The sequence below is a fragment of the Tenrec ecaudatus genome, chromosome 6, assembly GCF_050624435.1.
Source record: "Tenrec ecaudatus isolate mTenEca1 chromosome 6, mTenEca1.hap1, whole genome shotgun sequence".
Lineage (NCBI taxonomy): Eukaryota > Metazoa > Chordata > Mammalia > Afrosoricida > Tenrecidae > Tenrec > Tenrec ecaudatus.
The window spans coordinates 9,178,720-9,203,494 of record NC_134535.1 but is presented as its reverse complement, the minus strand read 5'-3'; the positions used below and the strand labels follow the sequence as shown (position 1 = coordinate 9,203,494).

Below are 24,775 nucleotides of genomic sequence, written 5' to 3'. Positions count from 1 at the left end.
TGCTGACCCCTACTTTACTGAGCACGCTGTCTTTTCCCAGGAACTGGTCTTTTCTGGTAACGTGTTCCAAGTTCGTGAGGTTTTTGCCATCCTCGCTTCTAGGGAACATTCTGGCTGTATGTGGTCAAGGACATATTTGTCTGTTCATTTGGCACTCTGCGGTATTTTCACTATTTTCTGCCAGCGCCATCATGGAAATGAATCAACTCGGCTGCGGCCTTCCTTGCGCACTGCCCAACTTCCAGTGCCTGGGCCGCCGCGGGAACAGCAGGGCGGGCAGGTGCACTCCCGTTCTCAAGGAGACAGCTCTGCTCTGTACACGCTAAGGCACCTTTGCGCAGGGCACTCGCCCAAAGCAAGGCTTCGTTGGCTTTGCTGACTGTGGGTTCTGTGAGCATTCCCTGCCCGTCAGGAAGATGAGGTCCTGCTGCCGCCGTCTTTGCTCTGTTGCTCCCACTGTGAGGACTCTGGTTTTCTTTCCACTGAGTTGTCATCATACTGAAGGCTGTGTCCTGGAGCTTCCTCAGCAAGAGCTTCAAGGCCTCCTGACTGTCGGCAAGCGAGGCCGTTGAGGAGCCAGGTCTTCCTCCAACCCCGATACCACACACTTCTTCATAGAGGCCAGCAGCGGGGCTGTTCGCTCAGCAGTCGGAGTGGGTGGAGATGGGGAAAGCCGCAGCCCTGCTGCTTACCTCTGCTGACTCCACACCGCATCCCCTTGTTCTACTGGAATGACTGCCTCCTGGTCTACATACAGGTTCTGCATGAGCACAGGAAGTGCTCTGGAATGCCCATTCTTCTGAATGCTGTGGATTAGTTTGCTATAATCCACACAGTCGAGTGCCTTTGCAGTCAATCAAGTCCAAGTGAGCAGCTTTCTGACATTCTCTGCTATCAGTCAAGATTCGTCTGACGTTGGCAATGATAGACTTGTTCTGAATCCAGTTTTCTGGCAGCTCCCTGTTAAGGTCCTGCTGCAACCAATTTTGCATCATCTTTAGCAGACTTTCATTTGCATCTGATATTAATCATACTGTTGGATAATTTGTGCATTCTGTTGGGTCACCTTTCTTTGGAAGGGGCAAATATAAATCTCCAGTCAGTTTGCCAAGTAGCTGTCTTCCAAATGTCTTGGTATAGATGAGTGAGTGCTTTCAGCGCTTCATCTAGCTTGTTGAAATGACTTCAATGGCCTTCCGTTAGTTCCTGGAGCCTTGTTTTTGCCTGATGCCCTCAGTGCAGCCTGGTCTTCCTCCTTCAGAATCAGACTCGTCGTCAGACGGACGTGCTGTGGTGGCAGGGGTGTGGCTGTGATGCTGGAAGCTGTGCCGCTGGTATTTCAAATGCCAGCGAGTGAACAGGTCTTAGCAAGGCTTGCAGACTAAGTACGGGCTACAGAGAACAGGCTGTCCAATTTGGAGAGACTGGCCCCTGGAGACTTCATGACTAGCAGCAGGATATTTAGGATGTGTTAGGTCAGATAGAAAAACCTTGAATGCTGTTCTGTTGCTGGGGGCCTGTGGCAGAGCAAAACTGCATCCGAGGGTTTGCTCTTTCCCCGCTCTTTAAACTAAATGAGAACAGAGGCACTCACACTTGCTCCAGCTCACTTGTGCCTCACAAACCACTCGGTGACACTGATGGCTTCCGACGAGCGGAGCCTCCATTTTCCCGGCCCTGTGCTGAGCAGCTCCTCCTCCATCCACATGCGCTCACTGCTTCCCACCACATCTTCGATCTTCGGGGTTTCCGTTGTCACCTTGATCCCATAGAGTTCTTAAGAGGGCACAGAGCTCAAGGCAGATGATCTTTACCAGTTAAGTACATACACTACTGTTTGCTTTTAGGATTTCAGAGGATATTTTTTGGCTTAAGTGCTAAAGAAAAATTACCTTAGAGCACTCGTTTCAGCCCTGGATCCAGCCACAGTGGCTCCAGAAAGTCTGAATTGCACGAGAATTTATAATCCTATACTCTATTTCCCTCCTTTTGATCAGGACTCTTCTATAGACTCTTTGATGAATAGCTTTAGGGGTTTACCTAGACCCTTATGTTCCAGAAAGTTTGTATTCCATGAGGATTTGTAACATTGTACTGCATTTCCCTTTCTTCGTCGGGACTTTGCTCAAAATGTTCTGTAACGCCTATCAATAGAGGAATGGATATATATTTTTAAATTTAACCTATGGAAATAGAGGAAAGAACTAGGAAGCAAAGGGCACTTATAGAGGTCTAAATACAGGCATATACATAAGTAAATATAGTTATATATAACGATAGGGAAATAGATTTATGTACATATATTTATATGTTAAGTATTAAGGTAGCAGACGGATATTGGGCCTCTACTTATGTACTCCCTCAATGCAAGAACACTTTGTCCTAATAACCTGGCATTCCATGGTGCTTAGCTTCCCTACATGATCGCTGAAGACACAATGGGTGCATAGAAAATGTGGTGAAGAAAAGCTGATGGTGCCCGGCGATCAAAAGACAGTGTGTCTGGGGTCTTAAAGGCTTGAAGATAGACAAGTGGCCATCTAGCTGAGAAGCAACAAAGCCCACATGGAAGAAGCACACCAGCTTGCGTGATCATGAGGTACCAAAGGGATCAGTTATCAGCCAACAAAGACCCAGAACAAAAATTCATATCATTGTGAATGAGGGGGAGGGAGGAGTGGAGATCCAAAGCCCATCTGTAGACAATTGGACATCCCCTCACAGAAGGGTCACAAGGAAGAGAAGAGCCGGTCAGGGTGCAGTATAGCACTGATGAAACATACAACTTTCCTTTAGTTCTTTAATGCTTCCCCCAACCCCCACTACCATGACCCTAATTCTGCCTTACAAATCCAGCTTATACATGGGTACAGAAATGAACTGGAGTCACAGGGAGGGACTCCAGAACAGATAAACCCCTCAGGATCAACAATGGGAGTAGTCATACCAGGAGGGGAAGGTGGGGAGAGAAAGGGGAAACCAATCACAATTATCTATATATAATCCCCTCACAGAGGGATGGACAACAGAAAAGTGGGTGAAGGGAGACATCTGTCAGTGTAAGAAATGAAAAAATAGCAATAATCTATAAATTATCAAGGGTCCAGGAAGGCTGTGAAAATGATGGCAGCATCTGTGCAAATGTGCTTGACACACTGGATCAATGTATGGATTGTGATGAGATGCAAGAGCCCCCAATAAAAGTATTTAAAAATTATCAAGGGTTCATGAGGGAGAGGGGGAGGGAAAAAATGAGCTGAAACCAAGGGCTCAAGTAGAAAGAAAATGTTTTGAAAATGATGATGGCAAGAAATGTACAAATGTGCTTGACGCAATGTATGGATGGATTGTAATAAGCGCTGTATGAGCCCCCAATAAAATGATTGTTAAAGTAAATAAACAAATAAAATGTAACCTATGGAATACTATGCAAAGGTAAAGAATAACGAAGAACATGGATGAACCTGGAGGGCAGTATGCTGATTAAACTAAATCAATCCAAGAGATGAATATTGCATGAGACCACTATTAGAAAAAGTGAAGGAAAAAGCACAGTGGCTTCCCTCAGAGCGATTCTGGGCCCCAGGGAGGATGCGAAGGGAACCAGTGAACAGACACACGCACTGCCTCCAGTCAGCTTCGACTCGCAGGGACCCTGCAGGACCGGGGGGAGGGTCCCTGGGTCTCCGGGACTGTAACTCTTTGCAGGGGCATTTCTATTCATATTTCTCCCGCAGAGCAGCTGGTGGTTTCAAACTGCTGACCTTGTGGTTAGCAGCTCAATGCGTGACCCATTGTGTGTTAATTTTGGTGAGCGGAAAAAATTATATGCAAACTACACATACACCCGGGCAATGAGTTGATACCTAGGTAGTTATGTCAACTGAACAGGTGTGGGATGGCACAGGAAGCACAGCCACCTATCTGGCAGTGGATATGTCTACATGCATAGTTGTAGGTGCTGCACCCATGTTCATATGCATCACAGAACAGCAGGGGCACACTCCGGAAAACTTCTTAGCCCCGTCAAATACTCCAAGGGACTGCGCTATTGGGAGTGAGGGCTGGGAGCAAGGGCCCCTGGGACACCTAGGTGACGCGTGGCGCAGTCCCTCAAGACAACACTCTCCACTCGACTTGGGCAACTAGCCTCTCAAAAACTTGCAAGTGGGGGGTGGGGAAAACAAACAAACTTGCACGTGACCATGTAAGATTCAACTACTGGTCTCTTCCCAACAAGTACCTACTGTGTGTTTACAACGGTTCAGCACTGCTCCAGGCCCTGGGGGCCCAGCAGAGGTGACCATGGCAAGGGTCCTGGGATGAAGCTTTCCTTCTGGAGGGCCGCGACTTGTTACACGGAAGACAGGAAGGAGTCAGCAAGGCCAGTTCAGCCAGGGGCACGGGCTCTGGAGAAAGCACCAGAAGGTAGCAGGATGAGAGAGCCATCTCGCTCTCTCAGACATGGTCATCATTGGAAAAGCCGGTCTAGGAAGTGGTGGCCTGTGAGCAGGGCCAGGGTGAGCCCAGAGCAGTGGCTACTTCAGAAAGTGGGGAAGGAATCTTCGAGGTGGGAAGAGGCATGTGGGGATCATGGAAGTGTGAGGTATCCGGCCTAGAGGACCAAGGTCCACTGCAGGGCTCCTGTCAGGCCCACATGTGTCCCTGTGACATGTGTGTCTATGCAGGGAGGACCAGAGCCCTCCAGGTCCTTCTAGGTCAAAGCAGGGAGTGAGCTGCCAGGGAAGGAATGCACTTTCTCTGAAGTGGCTTGCTAATCATCATCACTTCTGTCCTAGATCCGGCCAGTCAGTATACCTCTGCTGCTTAGGAGCCTCGGAGGACTATGCAATACACCTTGAAAAATGTGGTGGTTACATAATCTTGTGTCAACCTGATCAACAGAGCGAAGGGGTGAAGCAGATTCCTTGTGCTTCCTCGTGGGTATGGCCTTCTCATGAGGTTCTGAGAACGACCTGTTTCTCTTAATCTTGCCATCGAAAGAAGTAGGCCTCTCTCTCTCTGCTTCACATTCCTGTTGACAAGCCACGTGAAGACCCATGCCAGTGCTGAGATGCTCCCACCGCCACTGGATCCACCACACTTTCCACCACCACCACCACCCTGACCTCCCATCCCCGGCCTGTGACCTTCCTGCACTCGGCATCATTGCAATGTGCTGCATGAGTCTGAAGAGGAATTCATGGACTAGTATCAACATATGGGCTAATATCAGAATTATGGACTTGATCTGGCCTGGGCTGGGATGTTTTCTTAATACACAATTGTTCTTTGATATAAAGCGTGCGCGCGCGTGTGCGCACACACACACACACACACACACACACACAGTGTCTCCAGATTTGTTTCTCTAGTCAACCAGGTCTAACACAAAAAGAAACTCCATTTTGCAGGGTCTCTCTCCTGCTTCTAACTGGAATGGAACTGAGCAGAATATTAAGCAGAACAAATGCCTCTCCCTAAGTCAGAAGCGTCCCATGTCCTTCTCTGGAGATGTGCAGAGAGGTCAATATTTAGTGCACGCACGCACACACACCTGCCCGCCCATCTGCCCGCCGTCACACCCACAACTCTCAGGCCTGAGAAAGAAGACCCTTATAATCTCTAGAGTTCTGTCTGTGCTGAACAGTGAGGTTCAGAGGAACTGGCCTTGTTTTTGAATGCGAGACAATCGCCGCGTCACGTGGGACGGGAAGCCAGTATGTGATGCTGGGCTTCCCCCTGCATCAGCCAGCTTCCAGGGGCAAGACTAGAGACCAGGGACTTGAGGCTCTCTAACAAACCCACACTTTTCAGGGGGAAAGGCATTCTCTTTTCAGGGGAACAAGTCACATCAAGGCCCAGTAACCCCCGAGAGCTCTGCCGCTCAAGGAGCTAGGGAAACAGTGACTGAGGAACCTGCGCTTCCGCGAGTCAGGGCGCAGGGACGGTTCTATTTAAAAGCACTTCGTGAGGCTGCTGTCCTCTGTGGGCCGATACTGCGCTGGCCGTGGGGGAAGTGACAAACACTCCCAGATTAGAAACCCTCTGTTGTGTGACAGCAGCCAGTCTCCTGCTCAAAGGCCCTATTCCTTCAAGTCGTTGTGACTGGTGTCTGGATACACTGGCAACATCAAGTGCTCGTTTTTTTTTAACTTGTTACTTGGGTATATATATCATTCCAGAGTTTAGTCACATCAAGCAGTACAGTATACTTGGTACCACAATTAGTTTCCAAACAAAGTGCTCATCTTTGAAATTTGATGTTCACAATGGTGAGTGTGGTAGTTCCATAATCTCATAATCTGGTGTCAACTTGAGACTATTAAGAGTAAAGGGGTAGAGTTTAGCCTGTCGATGAGGTGTGGCTTGATGACCTCATTTGGAGGCGCTAAATCGATAAATAGTACACTGGAGCCCAGATCTACTCTCTCTCCCTGCAAGACATTCCCGTTGACAAGCCAAATGGAGCTACGCTGATAAGAGTCAGAACCCTGGAGTTGGAGAAGCCACTTGGATACCCATGCCAGCGCAGAGATGCTTCAACCACCACTGGATCCACAAGACTTCCCACCCACTGGCCTGTGATCTTCCAGCATTCTGCATCGTAGGTCTGAAAAGGAATTTACTGACTGGCACCAGGCATATGGGCTGATATCAGATTCATGGACTTGATCTGGACTCGGCTGGGATGTTTTCTTAATATACAAATATTAATATTTTCTTAACATAAAGCTCTTTCTTATACATGAGTGTCTATGAATTTGTTTCTCTGGTCAACCCAGACTAACAGTGAACGCATGCTATTTTGGATGTTTAGAATGCTGCTTTGTGTGCACGCTGCAAGGAGCTGGCAACTGAGGCTTAGGCCCGTGGGCATACACGCCAGGCCTGTTTATGCAAGGGCAGTCTTTGTCCAGTCCCGGCCACGGCACTCAGGAAAATAGATCAGTTACTGTCCCTGTGCTAACTGCAGTTGATTCCGACTCCGGATCACCAGGCCGCAGGGTAGGTTCAAAGCAGCACCTTTTGGCTAGGAGTTGAGCGCTGAGCTGCCTGCCCCACCTAGAGACCCCAGTCCTCCAGGTGGGTAGCGAGCATCATTAGGATCCAGGAATATAGCAGGGCACCCGCAACCTCTACTCTTTAATACTGACCTGGAGGGTTAGCCAATGCAATCAGACAGGGAAAAGGAGGGCCTGAGAACCGGGAGCAAACGAAGCGGCCTCTTTTCTGCAGCTGCCAGGATAAACCCACTGCTATTGAGTTCATGAAGCTGTATATCTTACAAGATAGGCAGCCCCATCTTTCTCCTGAGAGGTGTGGCTGGTGGGTTTGGATGGCTGACCTAGTGGTGAGCAGCCGACCCTCAAACTGCTCTGTCACCAGGGCTCCTTAGGAACGTCCATGAGCTGCTTTGACATCCTACTGCCTTGCCAACTTCTTTATTGTTCAAGTCAGATTTATTGTGGATTCTTCGGGGGTGGTGGTGGTGGTGATGGTAGTACCAATAGCTTTCATATTCTCAGATAAGAGATGAGTGTCTGGCCGGCGTCGACCAGCCACTTACTGTCAACTAAAATCACCAGGTCTTTTCCCTGTGAGTTTCCATCAGACGGGGCTGCGACCTGGTTCATTTCGGTTGAGAATATGCCTTTCCCCACCAGTTTTCTCCAGGCAGAATCTACAGTGACGCCTGCTGCCCAGTGAGGCTTCTAGACCCTCAGGTGATTCTTATGTATAGAATTCAGGGTCGGAGTCAGTTACATCACAGGCGAGTAGGAATGAACCAGTTAGAAGCTCCACCATCAAGTTAGCAGACACCTGTCCCCTGCTATCAACTGGGCAGCATCTGAAGGCTTTCACCCCTGTTGGCAGTTCTTTGTCCCTCGCCCTTTGCCAGGGTAACAGTCGCAGCCAGCTGTCTTGTAAGGACAGGCGTTTTTTACAAATTCCCAAAGGATGTCGGAAAGACCCTGAGGCCAGAACCGAGGGCTAACCCACTTCTGGCAGGAGGCCTACCTGCACTGAACCCAGGAGGGGACCCACATCTCCCAAAGGTCTGCCCTACTGGAGAAGCCAAATATATTTCGGGGCCTCAAATCAAAAGGCTACTGACCCCAACTGTACAGGCGGAGGCCAGCACACCCTGTAAAACAACTATTTCCATCACCTTGCTGAGCGGGGCTCATGCATTTGGCATTCTGCCCTTTACCTGAAGTTCACAACCAAAGTGTGTTCTCCTGCTACTAAAGAAAACAAAGGAGAAATGGGGGGTGGGGGCGTACTGAAATTCCACATTACAAAGTAGCCATGGGAAGCCTCCTCTCTCCTGTCTTTATAAACCTATCTACTCCCAAAGGGTCAGAGGCCCACAGCCCCCAGCCTCAGTCCTCAACTCACCAGCCACAAAAAAATGCCTCAGGATAGAAAAGAAAGAAAGATCATGATGTAATCTCAAAAAACAAAAAAGCCTCAGGATGCTTTCCCTAAGTTGCTGCATTTTCTTCCCCACATGATTTCCTTTCCAATCTAGAGGATTTCAGAACAACAGGTGGGAAGGCAGTGCCACAGCTAGGCAATGGAAACCATCAAAAGGGAGCCAGGTTATTCACTTCTAGCTGAAGCCACTGTCCACTGCCAGCTCTGCTCCAGAGCCCTGTTCTAGCCCGACAATGCCTTAAGAAGCTTGTAGAACCAAACCAGCCTTTAGGTCAGCGGTTCTCCACCTGTGGGTCTCAGCCCCTTTGGGAGATGAACAACCCGTTCACAGGGGTTGCCGATTCTAACAGTATCAAAATGACAGTTATGAAGTAGCAACAAAAAATAATTTTATGGTTGGGGGGGGTCACCACAGCACGAGGAACTGTATTAAAAGGTCTCGGCATTAGGAAGGTTGAGAACCACTGCTTTAGGTGAACTGCCTTCTCAATCCACGCCCCTCTAACAGACAAGGGACCCTAGTGACGCAGGTTAAAAGTATTGGGCTGCTAACCACTAGGTTGTCAGTTCAAACCCACTAGCCATTCAGTAGAAGCGAGCTGAGGCTGCCTGTCCCTGTAGAGATTTACACTTGGGTCCCTTACTGGCCCATAGCGCTAGAGGGGCAGCACTGGAGATACAGTGCACGAATCGTGCCTGATCTGACCCGCAGCGAAACACTAAGGGCGGACAACAGCAAGGGGCGCAGAGCAACAAAGTCCCCAAGGAATACCAAAAGTAGACTTTGGAGCCAGGGAGTGGCATCCCATCAGACTCCACAGGAAAACACTCCAAAAGGTCAACAAACAGACCTTGAAGTAGTACTTACACGCTTTTCTTTTTTTGGTCATTGTTTTGTTTACTTTTGTTGCTTTGTCTTGTTTTTGTGCATAGATTATCTCTGCAGGTCTATTTAGATAAGTGGGATAAACAATCTGGAGGAGAAAACAACAGGACCTACAATTGGGGGGGATGGGGACATGGGAGAGGTGGGGGAGAAGGAAGTGGGTGTTAACAAACCCAGGGACCATTGCTGAGAGTGGTGGTACCAGGAGGGTGGAGGGAAGGTTGGGGTAGAAAGGGGGAACTGATTACAAAGATCTGCATATAACCTCCTCCCTGGGGGATAGACAACAGAAATGTGGGTGAAGGGAGACATCAGGCAGTGTAAGATATGATAAAATAATTATAATGTATAAATTATCAAGGGCTCATGAAGGAGGGGGGAGCAGGGAGAGAGGGAAAAAAATGAAAAATGAGGAGCTGATTCCAAGAACCCAAGTAGAAAGCAAATGTCTTGAGAATGATGAGGGCAACGAATGTACAAGTGTGCTTTACACAATTGACGTATGTATAGATTGTGATAAGACTTGTATGAGCCCCACTAAAATGATTAAAAACAAAACAAAACACCCAGGGACAAGGAAACAACAAGTGATCCATAATCGGTGGTGAGAGGGTGTAGGAGGCCTGGTGGGGCGTGATCAAGGGTAATGTAACCAAGAGGAATAACTGAAACCCAAGTGAAGACTGAGTATGATCGTGGGACAAGGGGAAAGTCAAAGGAATTAGAGGAAAGAACTAAGAGGCAAAGAGAATTTATAGAGATCTAAATAAAGGTATGTACATAAGTAAATATATTTATATATAACAATAGGGAAATAGATCTATGTACATATATTTATATGTTAAGTATTAAGGTAGCAGATAGACATTAGACCTCTACTCAAGTACTCCCTCAATGCAAGAACACTTTGCTCTATTAACCTGGCATTCCATGATGCTCACCTTCCCAACACAATCACTGAAGACAAATTGGGTACATAAGCAAATATGGTGAAGAAAGGTGATGGTGCTCAGCTATCAAAAGATATAGCATCTGGGGTCTTAACAGCGTGAAGATAAACAAGTGGCCATCCAGCTGAGAAGCAACAAAGTCCACATGGAAGCACACCATCCTGTATGATCATGAGGTGTTGAAGGGATCAGGTAGCAGGCATCACAGACCCAGAACAAAAAAATCCTATTATTGTGAATGAGGGGGAGTGCAGAGTGGAGACCCAAAGTCCATCTGTAGGCAACTGGACATCCCCTTACAGAAGGGTCTCGGGGAGGAGACAAGCCAGTCAGGGTGCAGTATAGCACGGATGAAACATACAACTTTCCTTTAGTTCTTTAATGCTTCCTCCCCATCACTATCATGATCCCAATTCTACCTTACAAATCTGGCTAGACCAGAACATGTACACGGGTACAGATTACAACTGAAAACACAGGGAATCCAGGATAACCCCTAAGGACCGATATTGAGATTAGCCATACGAGGAGAGTAAAGGGAAGTTGGAAGGGGGGGAGAAATAGGGGAAACAAATCACAATGATCTACCCATAGCCCCCTCCCAGGAGGATGGACAACAGAAAAGTGGGTGAAGGGAGACATCAGTCAGTGTAAGACGTGAAAAAAATAATACTTTATAAATTATCAAGGGTTCATGAGGGAGGGAGGGTGAGGGAGGAAAATGCGAAGCTCAAGTAGAAAGAAAATGCTTTGAAAATGATGGATGGCAACAAATGCGCTTGACTCAATTGATGGATAAATGGATTGTGATCAGCTGTATGAGCCCCCAATAAAATGATTTTTAAGAAAAATACACTTGGAAACCCTACAGAGTTGGAATGTTGGAATACACCGGAAGGCAGTGGTAGGTTTCTTTGTCCAATAGGAGACTTGGTGACGCAATGAGTTAACACATTGGGGGCTCCTAACCCCAAAGTTGGCGGTTCACACACATTAGTCTCTTCTGGGGAGAAAGGGGATGCTGACCATGCCCATGAAGATTCACAGCCTTGGAAACCCTATGGCACCGCTAGTCTGTCCAATACGGTGATGAGTCAGAACTGACTCGATGGCAGTTGAGTTTGGTTTCGGCATGGGCCAAAACAACCTGCTTGTGTCCCAGACTCAGGAGCACAGCCCAGGGCTACAGGGTCCTTTCCCTGAAAAATCCGCCCCAGGGGTCTCACCATGCACACTGGGCACCCATCCACTCGTCATTAACCATGTAGGCTTATGGCTCTCCTCCTCCTGCCGCATCTGCGTCACAAGCCTGTTGTAAGACGGTCTTTTTTCCTGCTGGTTAGCTGCCGTCCACTTCACTTCCTGACTCACAGTGGCCCCAGGCAAAACGGCCAGAAGCACTGCCCGATTCTGTGCCACCCCAGAGATTGGGTGTGGCTCACTCCATTGTGATCCACAAGGGTTTTTTAAAAGTTAACATTCTACTATGTTTTGGGTGCAAGTTTACCTAACAAATTAAATTTCCATTTGACAATTTCTACAGCAGCTGGCTTTTCAGTGTCAACACTCTCTCCTACCTCTCTAGCTGCGCAATTCCATCACTCTCATTTCCTTGTCCCTGAATCGTCTTACCCCATCTTCACTTTGGAATAATACTGACCTTTGGGTTTCACCAGAGCATCGTCCTCATGGCGGAGACGCTTCCTTGTGTAGTTAGCAGCCTGCTGTGTAAACCACCTGCACCAGGGCTCCCAGGCCCTTCATCTTGTGCGCCCTGTTCGTTGGCTACAAGCTGATGGGTTGGATTCAAGGTTTAAAAGTTGTTGAGTCTCAACTAGTCTGGTGGTCTGGACTTTTTAGGAATTTGAGTTCCGTTCTGTTTTTCTCTCCTTCTGTCGGGGTCCATTTCGCACCATCTAGTCTCCTAGCCAGGCACCATCTAGTTCTTCTGGGCTCACGGCAGAAGTTGCAGTTCGTGTGGGTGATTAGCCCTGTAAACTAGTTTCTTCGCTGGGACTCTGGTTTCCATCAACTCAGGGTTTTCTTTTTTTCAAGCAGGGTTTCTGCTGGCTGATTTTTGGAAGTTAATCATTAGACCTTTTTCCCTAATCCATCTGAGCCTGGAAGCTCCGCTGAGACCTGGTCAGTATCACAGCCAGCAGCACACAAGCCTCCACTGACAGGTGGGACTGTGGCTGTGCATGAGGTGCCTTGGCCCATCGAGACGTGGTGATTCTATGGCTGGGCCACCAATACCTGCTCTTCTTTTTAATGTATTTGAAACACTGTCATGGCTCATACTGAGTGGGCCCAAGCAGGGGGACAATTGTGAGGATGGCGCAGGCCCGGGCAGTGTTGCCTTCTGCTGTGCACAGGGGTGCTGTGAGTAGGAACTGACTCACTGGCACATACAACAACCTCATCAGTGGACCTCGTGGCACATGGGTACTTTCCCAAATGCGTATGAAAGCTGCCTGCATCGCAGGCCTCCAGCACCCTGCACATTCAATCAGTAACAAGCAGCTGGAGAAGTCCAGGAGGTCCGACCAGTGTGGGGAGTCCCAGGGTGATGTCAAGGGCTAGCGCACTTGGCTGGCAGCCTGAAGATGAGCTGGTCTGAATCCGACCAGAAGGAGCTCAGAAGACCTGGCGATGAGAATGAAACTGCCAAACCGCTGAAGACTCAGGTCCTGAGGTTAAGTCCATGGTGGTGGAAGGATTTAGAAACAGGGCAGAGAACAGGGTGGCATTAAAATTTGAACCCATGTCACTGAATCACCGACTTAGAAACTGTTGGGCTGGCTCAGGGTTTTGGCAGACTTTCAACAGTTAAGTAATGAAAGCTCTCGGGACCTGGTCGCACAGAGGGTGGCCAGGAGTCACCTTGATGGCCCCTGCTTGCGGTCACTGCCGGGTGGCGATGGCAGGGCCTCTGGGCTTCCCTAATCCCAGCAACAGCCAGCCCCTCTGCTTCCGTGGGGGAGTCCCCATGGACTTCCCATCCCATGGGCTTTCTCCTCACCAAGCACCCGTTGCTGGGTCGACGGGCACCCACCCGCATGCCAAGTCTCTCGCTGCCTTCCTCCACACACGTCTGAATAATTCTGGGAAAGGTCATGGATTTTCTGTTCACACCAGCCGCCCACCTCCCCACCCTGCGCACACTGATGCATGCTTTCTCACACGCCTGCAAATAGAAGGCCGCCAGAGTGCTGGGGGACGGAGTCGGCTGAGAAGCTGCTACGGGGGTGGCAGGCGTGCGTGCGCCACAGCCTCGGCAGGGCCGTGGGGGTGCACACAACAGTCCGCTCCACTGGAGCGTGGGGCTTGGCTCTTCTACAACTTACTGCCCTCTGCAAGCTCTTACGTGAACATGTGGGGTGACGATCTTGCCCAAATCCTGCAGGGTTCCCTTTCTGAGTTCACACTTGTGTCCACCAGGATGAGGTCAAGCTCACTGTGGGGCCTTTAACATTTGGGGCCAGGAATAAAACTCAATTCTCAGCCAAACAGCAGGCAGGCCTTAGGGGATAGGATGCCACCATGCCAGTGCTTGCTCCTCAGACCAACCAACCAACCACACCCGGTCCCACCCCACCAAGAGCAAATGGGGGCAGGGGCCCAGGCTCCAAGGGAGGGAGGGGGGAGAGACGGTGAGCGCAAGGAGAAATGGGAGAGTGCTTTTACGGGGGGGGGCGCTGCAATCAAGGTCACAAACCGTGGTTGAACTGTTGACTAGGAAACCATGCCTTTCACTCAAATCCCAACGAAAAGGCGTCAAAAGGGGAACAGGAGGGATACTGTCTCAGAAAGCCTACTAGTGACTTGATTCTGTGAGGGACTTCCCAAAAGTCCTACTTTGGCTGAAAGCATTCACTCGTGAGTCAACTGTAGGGGACCCCTGGAGGGGATGCCCACCCATGAAAGGGCTGGCCTCTCCTGGCGCAGTGTAAGGTAGGCAGTGGGCGGCTGACCCAAAGGGCTGGTGGATCAAAGTCACCAAGCACTTAGGTCCCAGGCCGGGAAATCCTAAAGGGTGTTTGTACTGTCTTGCAGGGTCACTGTGAGTTGAAACTGACTCCAAGGTAGTGGGGCTTGGGGTTGAAATGGAGGGGTTTCCAACGCTCCTGGGAAAATGGAATGCAGAGGTAACGGTGGACAGCCACGTTCAATGCAACAGACAATAACCAATGCTGGGGAGGGTGTGGCGGAGAAATTGGAAGCCTCACCCACTTCTGGTAGGACTGTACATCTTGGCAACCACTGTGGAAAGTGACACGGTGCCACCTCCCAACAACTGGGAAGGGGCGTCCCCTCTGCCCCAGCAATCCCTCGTGGCATGACCAGACACACGCAGCCCGTGTTCAGTGCAGCACTGTTCACAGCGGCAAGAGAGATGGGAACATCAGCAGAAGAACGGACCAGAAACTGGTATGCACACACACAGTGGATCATGACGCATTGCTAAGGACAAGGGACAAAACCACCCACGAAGCTCCTGGCCACATCGACTGACCTGGAGAACATCATGCTGAATGGCACTGTTCAGTCTCAGAAGGGCAAATATTACTGTAAGCGAAGAGATGTAAAAACCAAGAGAAAGATAGACCCAAAGGAACCAACTTTGGAGACTGCCAAAGGCTGGAGGGAAGAGAAAATAACGGACTGGATGGAGGGGGGTGGGGGGAGCAAACCGCAAGAGAAAGATGTGTGATCGGGGGGGGGGGGGGTAGGTAAAATCATTTTTTGGGGGGGAGTGTACTGAATAGTAATTTAAACCATTGAACACAAAGTTGATGATCCAAAATGAATGTAGCGCCTCCCCCCTAATTCACAAGTTAAAAAAAGGGGGGAAGTTTTCCCACGAACTTTTTGAAGCCCCTTCGTATGTGACCAGACCCCCCCACACAAATGGCCCACAAAAGCCAGCTCTGCCCCCAAGTCTCATCTCTACCCCTTGGGGCAGCAGCTCTGGACAAAGTGGGTGGCGTTCCTGGGCGGAAGAGGGGAGGAAAACACAGAGCCCCAGGAAAGTGGCACAGGGTGAGGGACAGCAGTACTCCTCTCCAGAAAGCTCAACAAGCCTCCCGCCATCGCTGGCTTTCTGCATGACCCACTTCGCCGGGACCAGCTCCACTCAGGCCCCCGCCCCTCCCACTAGGGTTTCAATCAAAGGATCTCTCTGTCTCCATCACAAAGACGCCCCTGACGCAGTCTTAAAGGGACTTCTGTACCCGGAGCCCTGCTGTGGGTTGGAGCAGCTGGCCCGCAGGACGGCTGCCTGGAGGATGTGGGAATTCAAGTGGCTATAGATGTGTCCCTATTTTAATGCACACAAGAAAAATTATATGGCGAGTGCAGATGAGTTCCCAAATATAATAGCTCAGGATGCATCCAATAAAAACAAAACCATTTCAAGTTCATTTCTTGAGGTCTGTAGATAAGGCTGACGTGGCGATTTCGACTCAGAGCGGCCCGACAGGACAGAGCAGCATGCCCATGGAGGTCTCCAGAGCTGGGACTCTATGGGGTAGCTGGCCAGGTTGACTTCCCCAGAGCAGCTGGTGGGTTCAAACTCCTAACCCTTTGGTTTGCAGGGAAAGGATGGTGAGGGCACTCTCTCTGCCCTCAAAACATGTCTTGCCCGAGTCTCCCCTGTCATACTGGGCCCCCCACGTCAGGGGAGCCACTGCTGTCCCTCGGAACCTGTCCTCTGCCACGCACCCAGCTCACCTCTCTTGGCAAACCACTCGCTCTTCCGCCCAAGTCTGGGTAGGGGTGGGTGCTTCTCGCCACTGCCCCCACCCTGGGGTGCTCATGGCCGGTTGTCACCTCACCCTGGCTGACTGTTGGAGACTGAACCTCTGGAGACTCCAGTCACAAACTGAATCATCACTGGTCTACGGCCAGCCAATACTTCACTTGACAGTCACAAGTTCAGGGCCTACGGGGTCTAGGCTACCAGCACTTTCTACCACCCACACCCCTCCAGCCACAACAGGCCTCGGGGGCTCCAGCAGGCAGCCCCTCACCCCTTCTCACATCCAGACGCTCACACCCCTGCTTTATAAGGCCCTCAAGAGGCCTGCCCACCACCCAAAGGGGCTCCCCACTAGTCCCTGTTCCAAACCCAAGGTACGCTTTGCTTCCTCAAGTGTTGCCTGGTGACACGACCACATCACAAATATTCTTCAAGTGCTCCTTGCTCACTGTCTGGGTACTTTGTGAGGAAGTCAGCTCCAGGAGGACACGCTCCTGCGCCCACACTGTGCAAGCCAGGGACTCTGGAGGAGCCCAAACCCTAAGAGGTCATTCAGGGCAGAAAAACCACACCAAACCAAACTCACTGCCATCGAGTCAATGCTAACCCACAGCAGACCCTACAGGACCGGGGAGAACTGCCCATGACAGGGTTCTGAAACTGGGATTACTTATGGGAGGAGAAAGCCTGTCTCTCTCTTGTGGAGTGACTAGTGGTTTTGAACTAGTGACCTTGCAGTTAGAAGCTCCACTCTGTAACCACCATGCTACCACAGCTCCTTCTCCAAGGCGGAACTAAAAAACCAAACTCACCGCCTTCCAGTGGATACGGTCTCAAGGTGACACACACACCCCCGTGAGTTTCCAAGACTGGAACTGTTAACAGGGCTGGAAAGGGAAGCAGAATGGCATGGCTGCAGCTGGGCCACACTGTGCCAGGGTGTATGGTGCCTGTTCACTCAACATTAGCCACACTCCTGGGAGTCCTCAAGGATGTCTCCTCTTCCAAGACCCATGAGACACAGGGCTCACCTACATTTTCTGCCTCTGGGGTTTAGAGGGAGGCTGCTGCCCTTACTTTTACGACATGCTGCCACCTGGTGGGAGCCTGCCTACACTGCGTGAATCTGAAGAAACTGACCTCATCCCGCCATATCCAGGAGAAACCCTTTGGGACCTATATGTCCCACTGATTGTATCAAAATCTGTATTACCTTCCTGAAAACATTTGTCCCCCACCTCATTCAGGATGCCTTCCATTACACATGGCTTCAACCCAAAATTCAAAGGAATACATAAAGTCTCTCATCAGCCCACACCCTTCTTTTTAAACTGATTTATGTCTTGTTGAAGAATGCGATTAGGGCCAGTGAATTGTACATATACTGACAGCAGAACTGGAGTGTATTCAGCACAAGCTGTGCAAACACCTGCACCCTCCTCTTCCAAACTGCCCTCCGCTCCCGCCAGGCACAGAAACTCGCTGGCTCCATGCTCCCCCCCTCCTCCTTGGACCTACTGTGCTCTAGAGCCAGCTTCTGTGAGCACAGCATGCTGTCTTCGGCTCCTCTTTCCTTGGAAAGACTTTCTCTGGTACCACGCTGGCCAGGTACGATAGGTCAAGGGCTTCAAGGAACTTGGTGGTCCTGAGGCCCGCTGCCATCTAGTCCCCCTGACACGCTCCCCCATCCTCCCAGACCAGCTACCCGAGGCCCCTCTACACATGAGCTGTTCCCCTCTCCCCCTGTCCTCTGAGCCCTCTGCTGCCTCCTTCAGGACCACCCCCCCATGTCCACGCTGACACCAGTGTGACTAATGCATCATGAGTGGCCCATGGCCCCGACCCCCAAGGTGGATGGCCAGGGCGGTGAAGGTAGGGATATGGTTCTGACCTCCATCCCTCAGGCCCAGCAACCACGGGCGAGTAGCCCACACATGCACCTGCTGAAGGAAGGTGTGAGCTGCTCAGACTCAGGGCAGCAGAGGTCAGGCGGTGAGTCTTGCCCACCCCCTAGCCCTCCCGTGAGGAGGCCTGGCCACTCAATAAGCCCGTCTGGCTCGCCAGGAGAGGAGAACGGGCAGGAAGGGGCCTTGTGCAGCCCTTGTGCTGCAACAGATCCAAGCTTTAAAATGTCTTGGAAAGATTTCACTCCTACCCTTACCTTCCCACCCCCACCCCAGGAACACATTCCAGAACTAGGTGAGCTCACCTCCTACCTTAACCCAAGTCCCTGGACCCCACCAAGCCTAGAGGAAGCTACCCTCTGGCTGCCACCTCTCTGTACCGGGCATGCACGGGCTTTCTTCAATCAGCCACATCCTCTACAACCCAGCTGTCAATGTCACCACCCAGTTGGCATTCCCAGTGGGCTCCCCCAAAGTGGGGACATCTACACAGGGGCTCTGCCCTGCAGCAGTTCACACCAGGCCCGCTGAGCCAGCCTGATGGCCAGGCCGACCAGAGAAATAGCGAGACAACCCAGTGCTCAAGTTGGTTCTGACTCAGTGACCGGCAGCATCGGAGCTGCCACCTTTATCAGCACATCTTTCTCCCGTGGAGTGGCTGGCAGGTTCGAACTGCTGACCTTTCGATTAGCAGCCAAGTGCTTAACCATGGCACCACCAAGGCTCCTTGGTAAAACCCAAACCCCCGTATCGGGGAGGAGACGAGCCAGTCAGGGTGCGATGTAGCAACGATGAAAAATACAACTTTCCTCTAGTTCCTAAATGCTCCCCCCGCCTCATCCCCCATCATGATCCCAGTTCTACCTTGCAAGTCAGGCTAGACCAGAGGATGGACACTGGTACAGATAGGAACTGGAAACACAGGGAATCCAGGGCAGATGATCCCTTCAGGACCAGTGGTGAGTGGCAATACTGGGAGGGTAGAGGGAGGATGGGTTGGAAAGGGGGAACCAATTACCAGGATCTACATGTGACCTCCTCCCTGGGGGCAGACAACAGAAAAGTGGGTGAAGGAAGACGTCGGACAGGGCAAGATACGACAAAATAATAATTTATAAATTATCAAGGGTTCATGAGGGAAGGGGAGGGGAAAAATGAGGAGCTTATGCCAGGGGCTTAGATGGAGAGTAAATGTTTTGAGAATGATGAGGGCAATGAATGTACAAATGTGCTTTACACGATTGATGTATGTATGCATGCTGATAAGAGTTGTATGAGCCCCTAATAAAACGATTAAAAAATACCCCAAACCCCCAACCCATGGCCATAGAGTCAATTCCAACTCACTGCGACTCTTTGCAGTGTTTCCGGGGCTTTAAGCATCTTGACAGGGGATGCTGGCCTCATTTTTTTCTCCTGTAAAGCTGTTGGTGGGTTTGAACTACCGACCTTGTGGTTCGCCATTCAAGCTTACCCAGCAGCGCCAGCAGGGCTCCATTGGCAAAATCAAGATGGCAGACAAAGGTGGTCTCGTGTGGAGGGGAAGAGAGTTGGCCCCAGCAGAAAACGCCTTCAAGATTCTGCTTCGGGAGAATCTGCCCAGAGCCTGCCATTAGCTGGCAGCTGTGGAAGGCAGGGGACACACCTGGGCCCCAAGCACTTCCAGATCTTCCAGGGCTGGAGGACCAACCAAGCGACAGCCTGGCCACAAGTCCTTGCCCTCCAGCACCCCTTCCCTTCCAGCCTGGCAGCAGAGAAGCCTGTGGGCCAGGCATCCTCAAACTATGGGCCAGCGGGCCACATGCGGTCCGCCGAGGACATTTATCCAGCCTGCCAGGTGTTTTTGCCCCGTTTTGCTTTTTACTTCAAAATAAGATATGTACAGTGTGTTTAGGAATTTGTTCATAGTTTTTTTTAAACTGTAGTCCGGTCCTTCAACGGGTCTGAGGGACAGTGAACTGGCCCGGTTTGAAAAGTTTGAGGACCCCTGCTGTGTTCAATCACCAGAATGCCCGGACAGTGGGGCAGTGGGAGGGTGCCTGCCCTTCTGGCAGGAGACCAGCAGACTTCCACTCATGCCCCTGTTCTACAGCTTTTAGCAGGGCTGCCAGTCTACAGCAGACAAGGCAGGGTGGCCTGGTGGTCTACTGCTGATAATCAGCCACTGGAAAGCCAACAGGTAACAAGAGTCCCATCAGCCTGGTCCCGGGAATTGGTGTGGGCTGGGCAGCAAAGCCATTGTACATGGAGACACCCCGACTCGTGGTGAGGTCCCAACAAGCTAGGACTGGGTGTGTCATGTGTGTCCACGTGCAGCTGTGAGGACACATGTCAGGAGGAGGTGAGGCCCAGCGATGCCCTGGCTCCCGCACTCTGGGTGCTCGTGGGTTTGGTGCCCACCTCTCCATGCCTCAGTTTCCTTCACTGTAGAATAGGCTTAAGAAGAGAACTCACGGGGCTTGCTATGACAAGGAAATTACTAATATAAAGCAATTAGCCAGTAGGCTCCTTACAGGCAAGGGTGGTCAGACTTGTGTCTTACACACTTTGGGCATGCTTTCCGGAGAGACCTCACTCACTGCCACACAGGCAATGCTGACTCATAGTGACCCTACAGGGCAGGGTGGAACTGCTCCGAGTTGCCGGGCCTGTAACTGTCTATCGGAGTAGAAAGCCCCATCTTGCTCCCGAGGAGCAGCTGATGCCTTCCAACTGCTGACCGTGAGGAGCACAAGTCCCACCAGGAACCCCGAGGAGAGACAGTCTCTAGAAAAGGACATCACACGTAGGTAAACAGGAGGAAGAGGTGTGACAGGACAAAGTGCAAAGTAGCAGCAAGAGTGGGCTCCAGCACCAGAACAATTGTAAGGCCGGCTCAGGACCAGACTGCTGGTTCTGTTGTGCATGGGTTGCTGGGAGTCTGACCTGACTCAATGGCCCCTAACAACCACAAGGCAATCAGCACTTTGACTGTGAATGAGTGAGGCTGCCAGTGTGAGTGTTCTTACTGGATGATGACTCTCTGCAGCCGGTCACAGACCACTGCAGCTCACTAACAGCTTAGGACAGGAGTCCTGGTGGCATAGGTGGTTACACACAGAGCTGCCAACCACAAGGCCAGCAGTTTGAACCCGCCAGTTGCTTCAAGGGAAAAAGATGAGGCTTTCTGCTCCCACAGACTTACAGTTCAGAAACCATGTACAGGGGTGATATGAGTCAGAACTGACTTGGAGGCAGTGAGCTTGGCTTTTTGACAATGCCTAGGCTATTGGGGTTTATGCATTCTATTTCATTTCTGACGACTTCCAATTTCCCTGGATTCATATTTCTCCATGCCAGGTTCCAATTATTTTTTTCCAGGTCCCAATTATTAATGGGTATCCTACCCCATAAACAAAGGAAGGTTTACTCCATGTGTATCATGAAGGTCAACTCTATTTTAAGGAAGCATCCCTTCTCTCAGTCGTATCTCCAGTGCTTTCTAGTCTGAATGATATGTATGCTCTGTCGCTGTTCACAAGATTTTCAATAGCAATTTATTTTAGAAGTAGATACGCCAAGCCCTTCTTTCTAGTCTTGGTCTACAACAGTGGTTCTCAACCTGTGGGGTCACCCAATTTGTCACCGTAGCAAAAGGACAGTGATGAAGTAACAACGAAAATAATGTTCTGGTTGGGGGGTCACCTCCACATGAGGAACTGTAAGACAGGCTCGTAGCCTGAGGAAAGTGGAGAACCACTGGTCTAGCAGCTCTGCTGAAACCTGTCCACTATGGATGGCCCTGCTGGTATTTGAAAGCCCAGTAGCATAGCTTCCAGCGTTAAGAGGAACATAGACGCTACTGAGGGACAAACCGACAGAGCAGTGGTAGATATGCGTGAACTGGACACTCATGGTCTACTAGGCCAGAAACGACAAATGGATGAGGAATAACATCACAGCGACCCTGTGTGCAGCAGACAGAAACACCAGCGTCCTGCACCAGCGTCAGAGTCAGTACTGCATGGAAGCCCAGCTGTTGCAGCCCATCGTGTGTGTGTGTGGGGGGGGGGAAGGGGTCCTTTGTTTCCACAGATGTGATCAACTTGATTCTCATATATTCAAGAGCATGATTGCCATTTACATTGTTGTTTTTTAAGGTCATTTTCAATGAGTAAGCCACAGGTCTTGCGACATTCTTTCATCATTTCAATATCTGGTATCATTGCTACCACCAAGGCCTAATTTTCCAACTGCCGATCCTTCTTTCCGAACATTTCAATGGGTACAGCGCTGGCCATGCTCACTTTTCCATGCCAAGAAACCTGTAAGTCAGCTACCAGGCCAACCAAGGGGGCGAGATCCATATTTGTGCCCATCCCAAAGAGTTATGCCAAGAGAATGAAGACGTTACTAAACAGCATCATTAACATCACATACATTTTGCTGAACATAATTCAAAACCAGTTACAGCACCCTATCAACAGGGAAATGCCAAAACTCCAAGCCGGATACGTACGGAAAAGGACATGGAATAAGGGATATCACTGCTGATGTAAGATGGAGCTTGGCTGAAAACAGAATCCTAGAAAAATGTTTACCTGAGTTTTACTGACCACGGGAAGGCACTCAACTGTATGGATAAACACAACTTATGGACGACGCTGTGCAGAATTGGGACTCCAGGAAATTCCATTGTGCTCACGTGGAACTTGTACATAGACCAAGAGGCAGTTGTTGGAACAAAAACAAGGGGGTACAGCTTGGTTTGAAATCAGGAAAGGTGTGCATCGGGGATTGATTCTTTCGCCATACTTGTTCAACCTGTATGCTGAGCAAATAAGCCAAGAAGCAGAACTCTCAGAAGTATCAGGATCGGAAGACTCCTTAACAACCTTCCATGGGCAGACAGAGGACACCACCTTGCTTGCTGAAAGCAGAGGACCAGAGAACCAGAAGCACTGACTAATCAAGACCAGACTACCGCCTTCAGGATGTGTTACATCTCAAAATCAAGAGAACAGAAATCCTCACAAGTGGCCAAGAAGCAACATGATGATAAGCAGGGGAAAGAATGAAGGTGTCAAGGGCTTCCTGTTCCTTGGACCCACAATCAAGCCCCCGGGGAACAGCAGTCAAGAGACCAAGGGGCCTCCTGTCCTGGAGACATCTTTCAAGCTCGGAAGAGCAAAGCTGTCACCCCAGCCTGGGGAATTAAGGCGTGCCCGACTCCAGCCACGGCATTTTCAATTATTCCGTACATATCTGACATCTGGACAATGAACAAGTCCCAAGAAGAATCGATGCATTTGAATCACGGTGCTGGCGTGCACGATGCATACAGACCCCGGGCTGCCAGAAGAAACCTGCGTGGGAGGAATGCTTCTCAGAAACGCGGGTGGTGAAAAAAACAATGATTTTTTTCCTAAAGAAAAGCGGATGGTGAGACTCTGGACATAATCCCAGGACTGACTGGTCCCTCAAAAAGGCCATCAAGCTCGGTAAAGAGGACGCGCAAAAAAGGGGATGTACACCTCCCCCACCCCACCCCACCCCACCCCCACACACCCCGACGGGGCGGCACTGGGGCTGCAGCCACGGGCTCCAATCGCTTAGCGACTGTGACGATGGGTGGGGCACAGGGTCTCTGAGGAAGAACCCGCTCCACGGGCCGCGCGCCGCCGCCCACCGCGGAGCCCCCAGAGCCACCGCGTCCCGGACGGCAGCCACCCGACCGCCGGGTTGGCCGCGCGCACGCGCGAGTCGCGCACGACCCCACCCCCGACCTCGGCGACGCGGGGTCAGCCGGAGGGAGAGAGAGAAGGCGGCGGCCACGCCCAGCCTACAAAAGGGCTCCCGAAGGCGAGCGGGAGCCGCTCCGGGACAGACGCACTCCCCGGCCGCCACCCCCCAGCCCGGAGAGCGGGCCGTCTCCTCACACTCTGCAGAAGACTCCTCCTCTGCGCCGCCATCTTGGAGGGACTCCCGGCGGGCGCGCCCGCCACTCGGCGGAGCAGGCGAGTCGGGCGGCTAGAGCGGCCTGGAGGAGGCGTGGACGACCGCGCTGCCAGGGCGCACGCGCACGGCGTCTCTCTCCCCCTCCCCCGGACGAAGTGGGCGGGGCGTTTGGAGCGCGTGCGCAGACGCACTTATCCGCTTTCCCCCCCCCCCCCCCAGGAAATTCACTCGTGATGGCGCAGTGGGTTAAAGCATTGCGGTGCGAACCGAATGGTGGGGGATTTCAACCCACCAGCAGCTCCGTCGGAGAAAGATGAAGCTGACCGTTTCCGTAAAGATGTACACCTCTGAAAACCCTGTCATGACGATGGTACAACTCTTCTTGGAGCGATTGGATTGTATGATACAGGAATTCTATGCCAATACTACTGTGAAAAACAGAAAGAAAATCAGTCCTGTAGGGTCGCTACGAGGCGGAAGGACAGAGCCGTAATGGGCAGTGGAGTTAGACCAGTCCATTACAGGGAGGACCCTCCTATCCTTAAAAGATTTCCCCTTACCTGTCTCGAGGCTGCATTTTCTCCTTCCTGCCTTTCAGCTCCATTCCGAAACAAACCCTCTGTGATGGGGGGTCCATTCCCACCATGTAGCCACCACGTAGAGTGGAAGAACCTAAGATTCCCAAGGCTATCAATCATTATATGGAAGCTCACCACCACGTCTTTCTCCCTTGGATTGGCCAAGTGGATTTAAACCAACAACCGCTTAGTTCATAGCCCCTATTTTAACCACTGCCCCACCAGGGTTGCGTTCATCTCAGATGCCTCCACAGTTAGGTGTCTTCTAGTCCGTTTCTACTCACAGCCACTCTGTAGAACAGAGCGAAACAGGCTCT

General features: G+C 50.9%; 1 protein-coding gene across 1 annotated transcript in view; it reads right to left on the bottom strand.

Moving 5' to 3' along the window:
* TAB1 (TGF-beta activated kinase 1 (MAP3K7) binding protein 1) overlaps positions 1-23,974 on the bottom strand; it is a 43,501-nt gene extending 19,527 nt beyond the window's left edge. The window contains exon 1 of the mRNA XM_075553594.1: positions 23,862-23,974. Coding sequence (XP_075409709.1) covers positions 23,862-23,894 — 33 coding nt within the window. The 5' untranslated portion in view covers positions 23,895-23,974. The remainder of the gene's footprint in view (positions 1-23,861) is intronic.
* Positions 23,975-24,775: the final 801 nt, after the last annotated feature.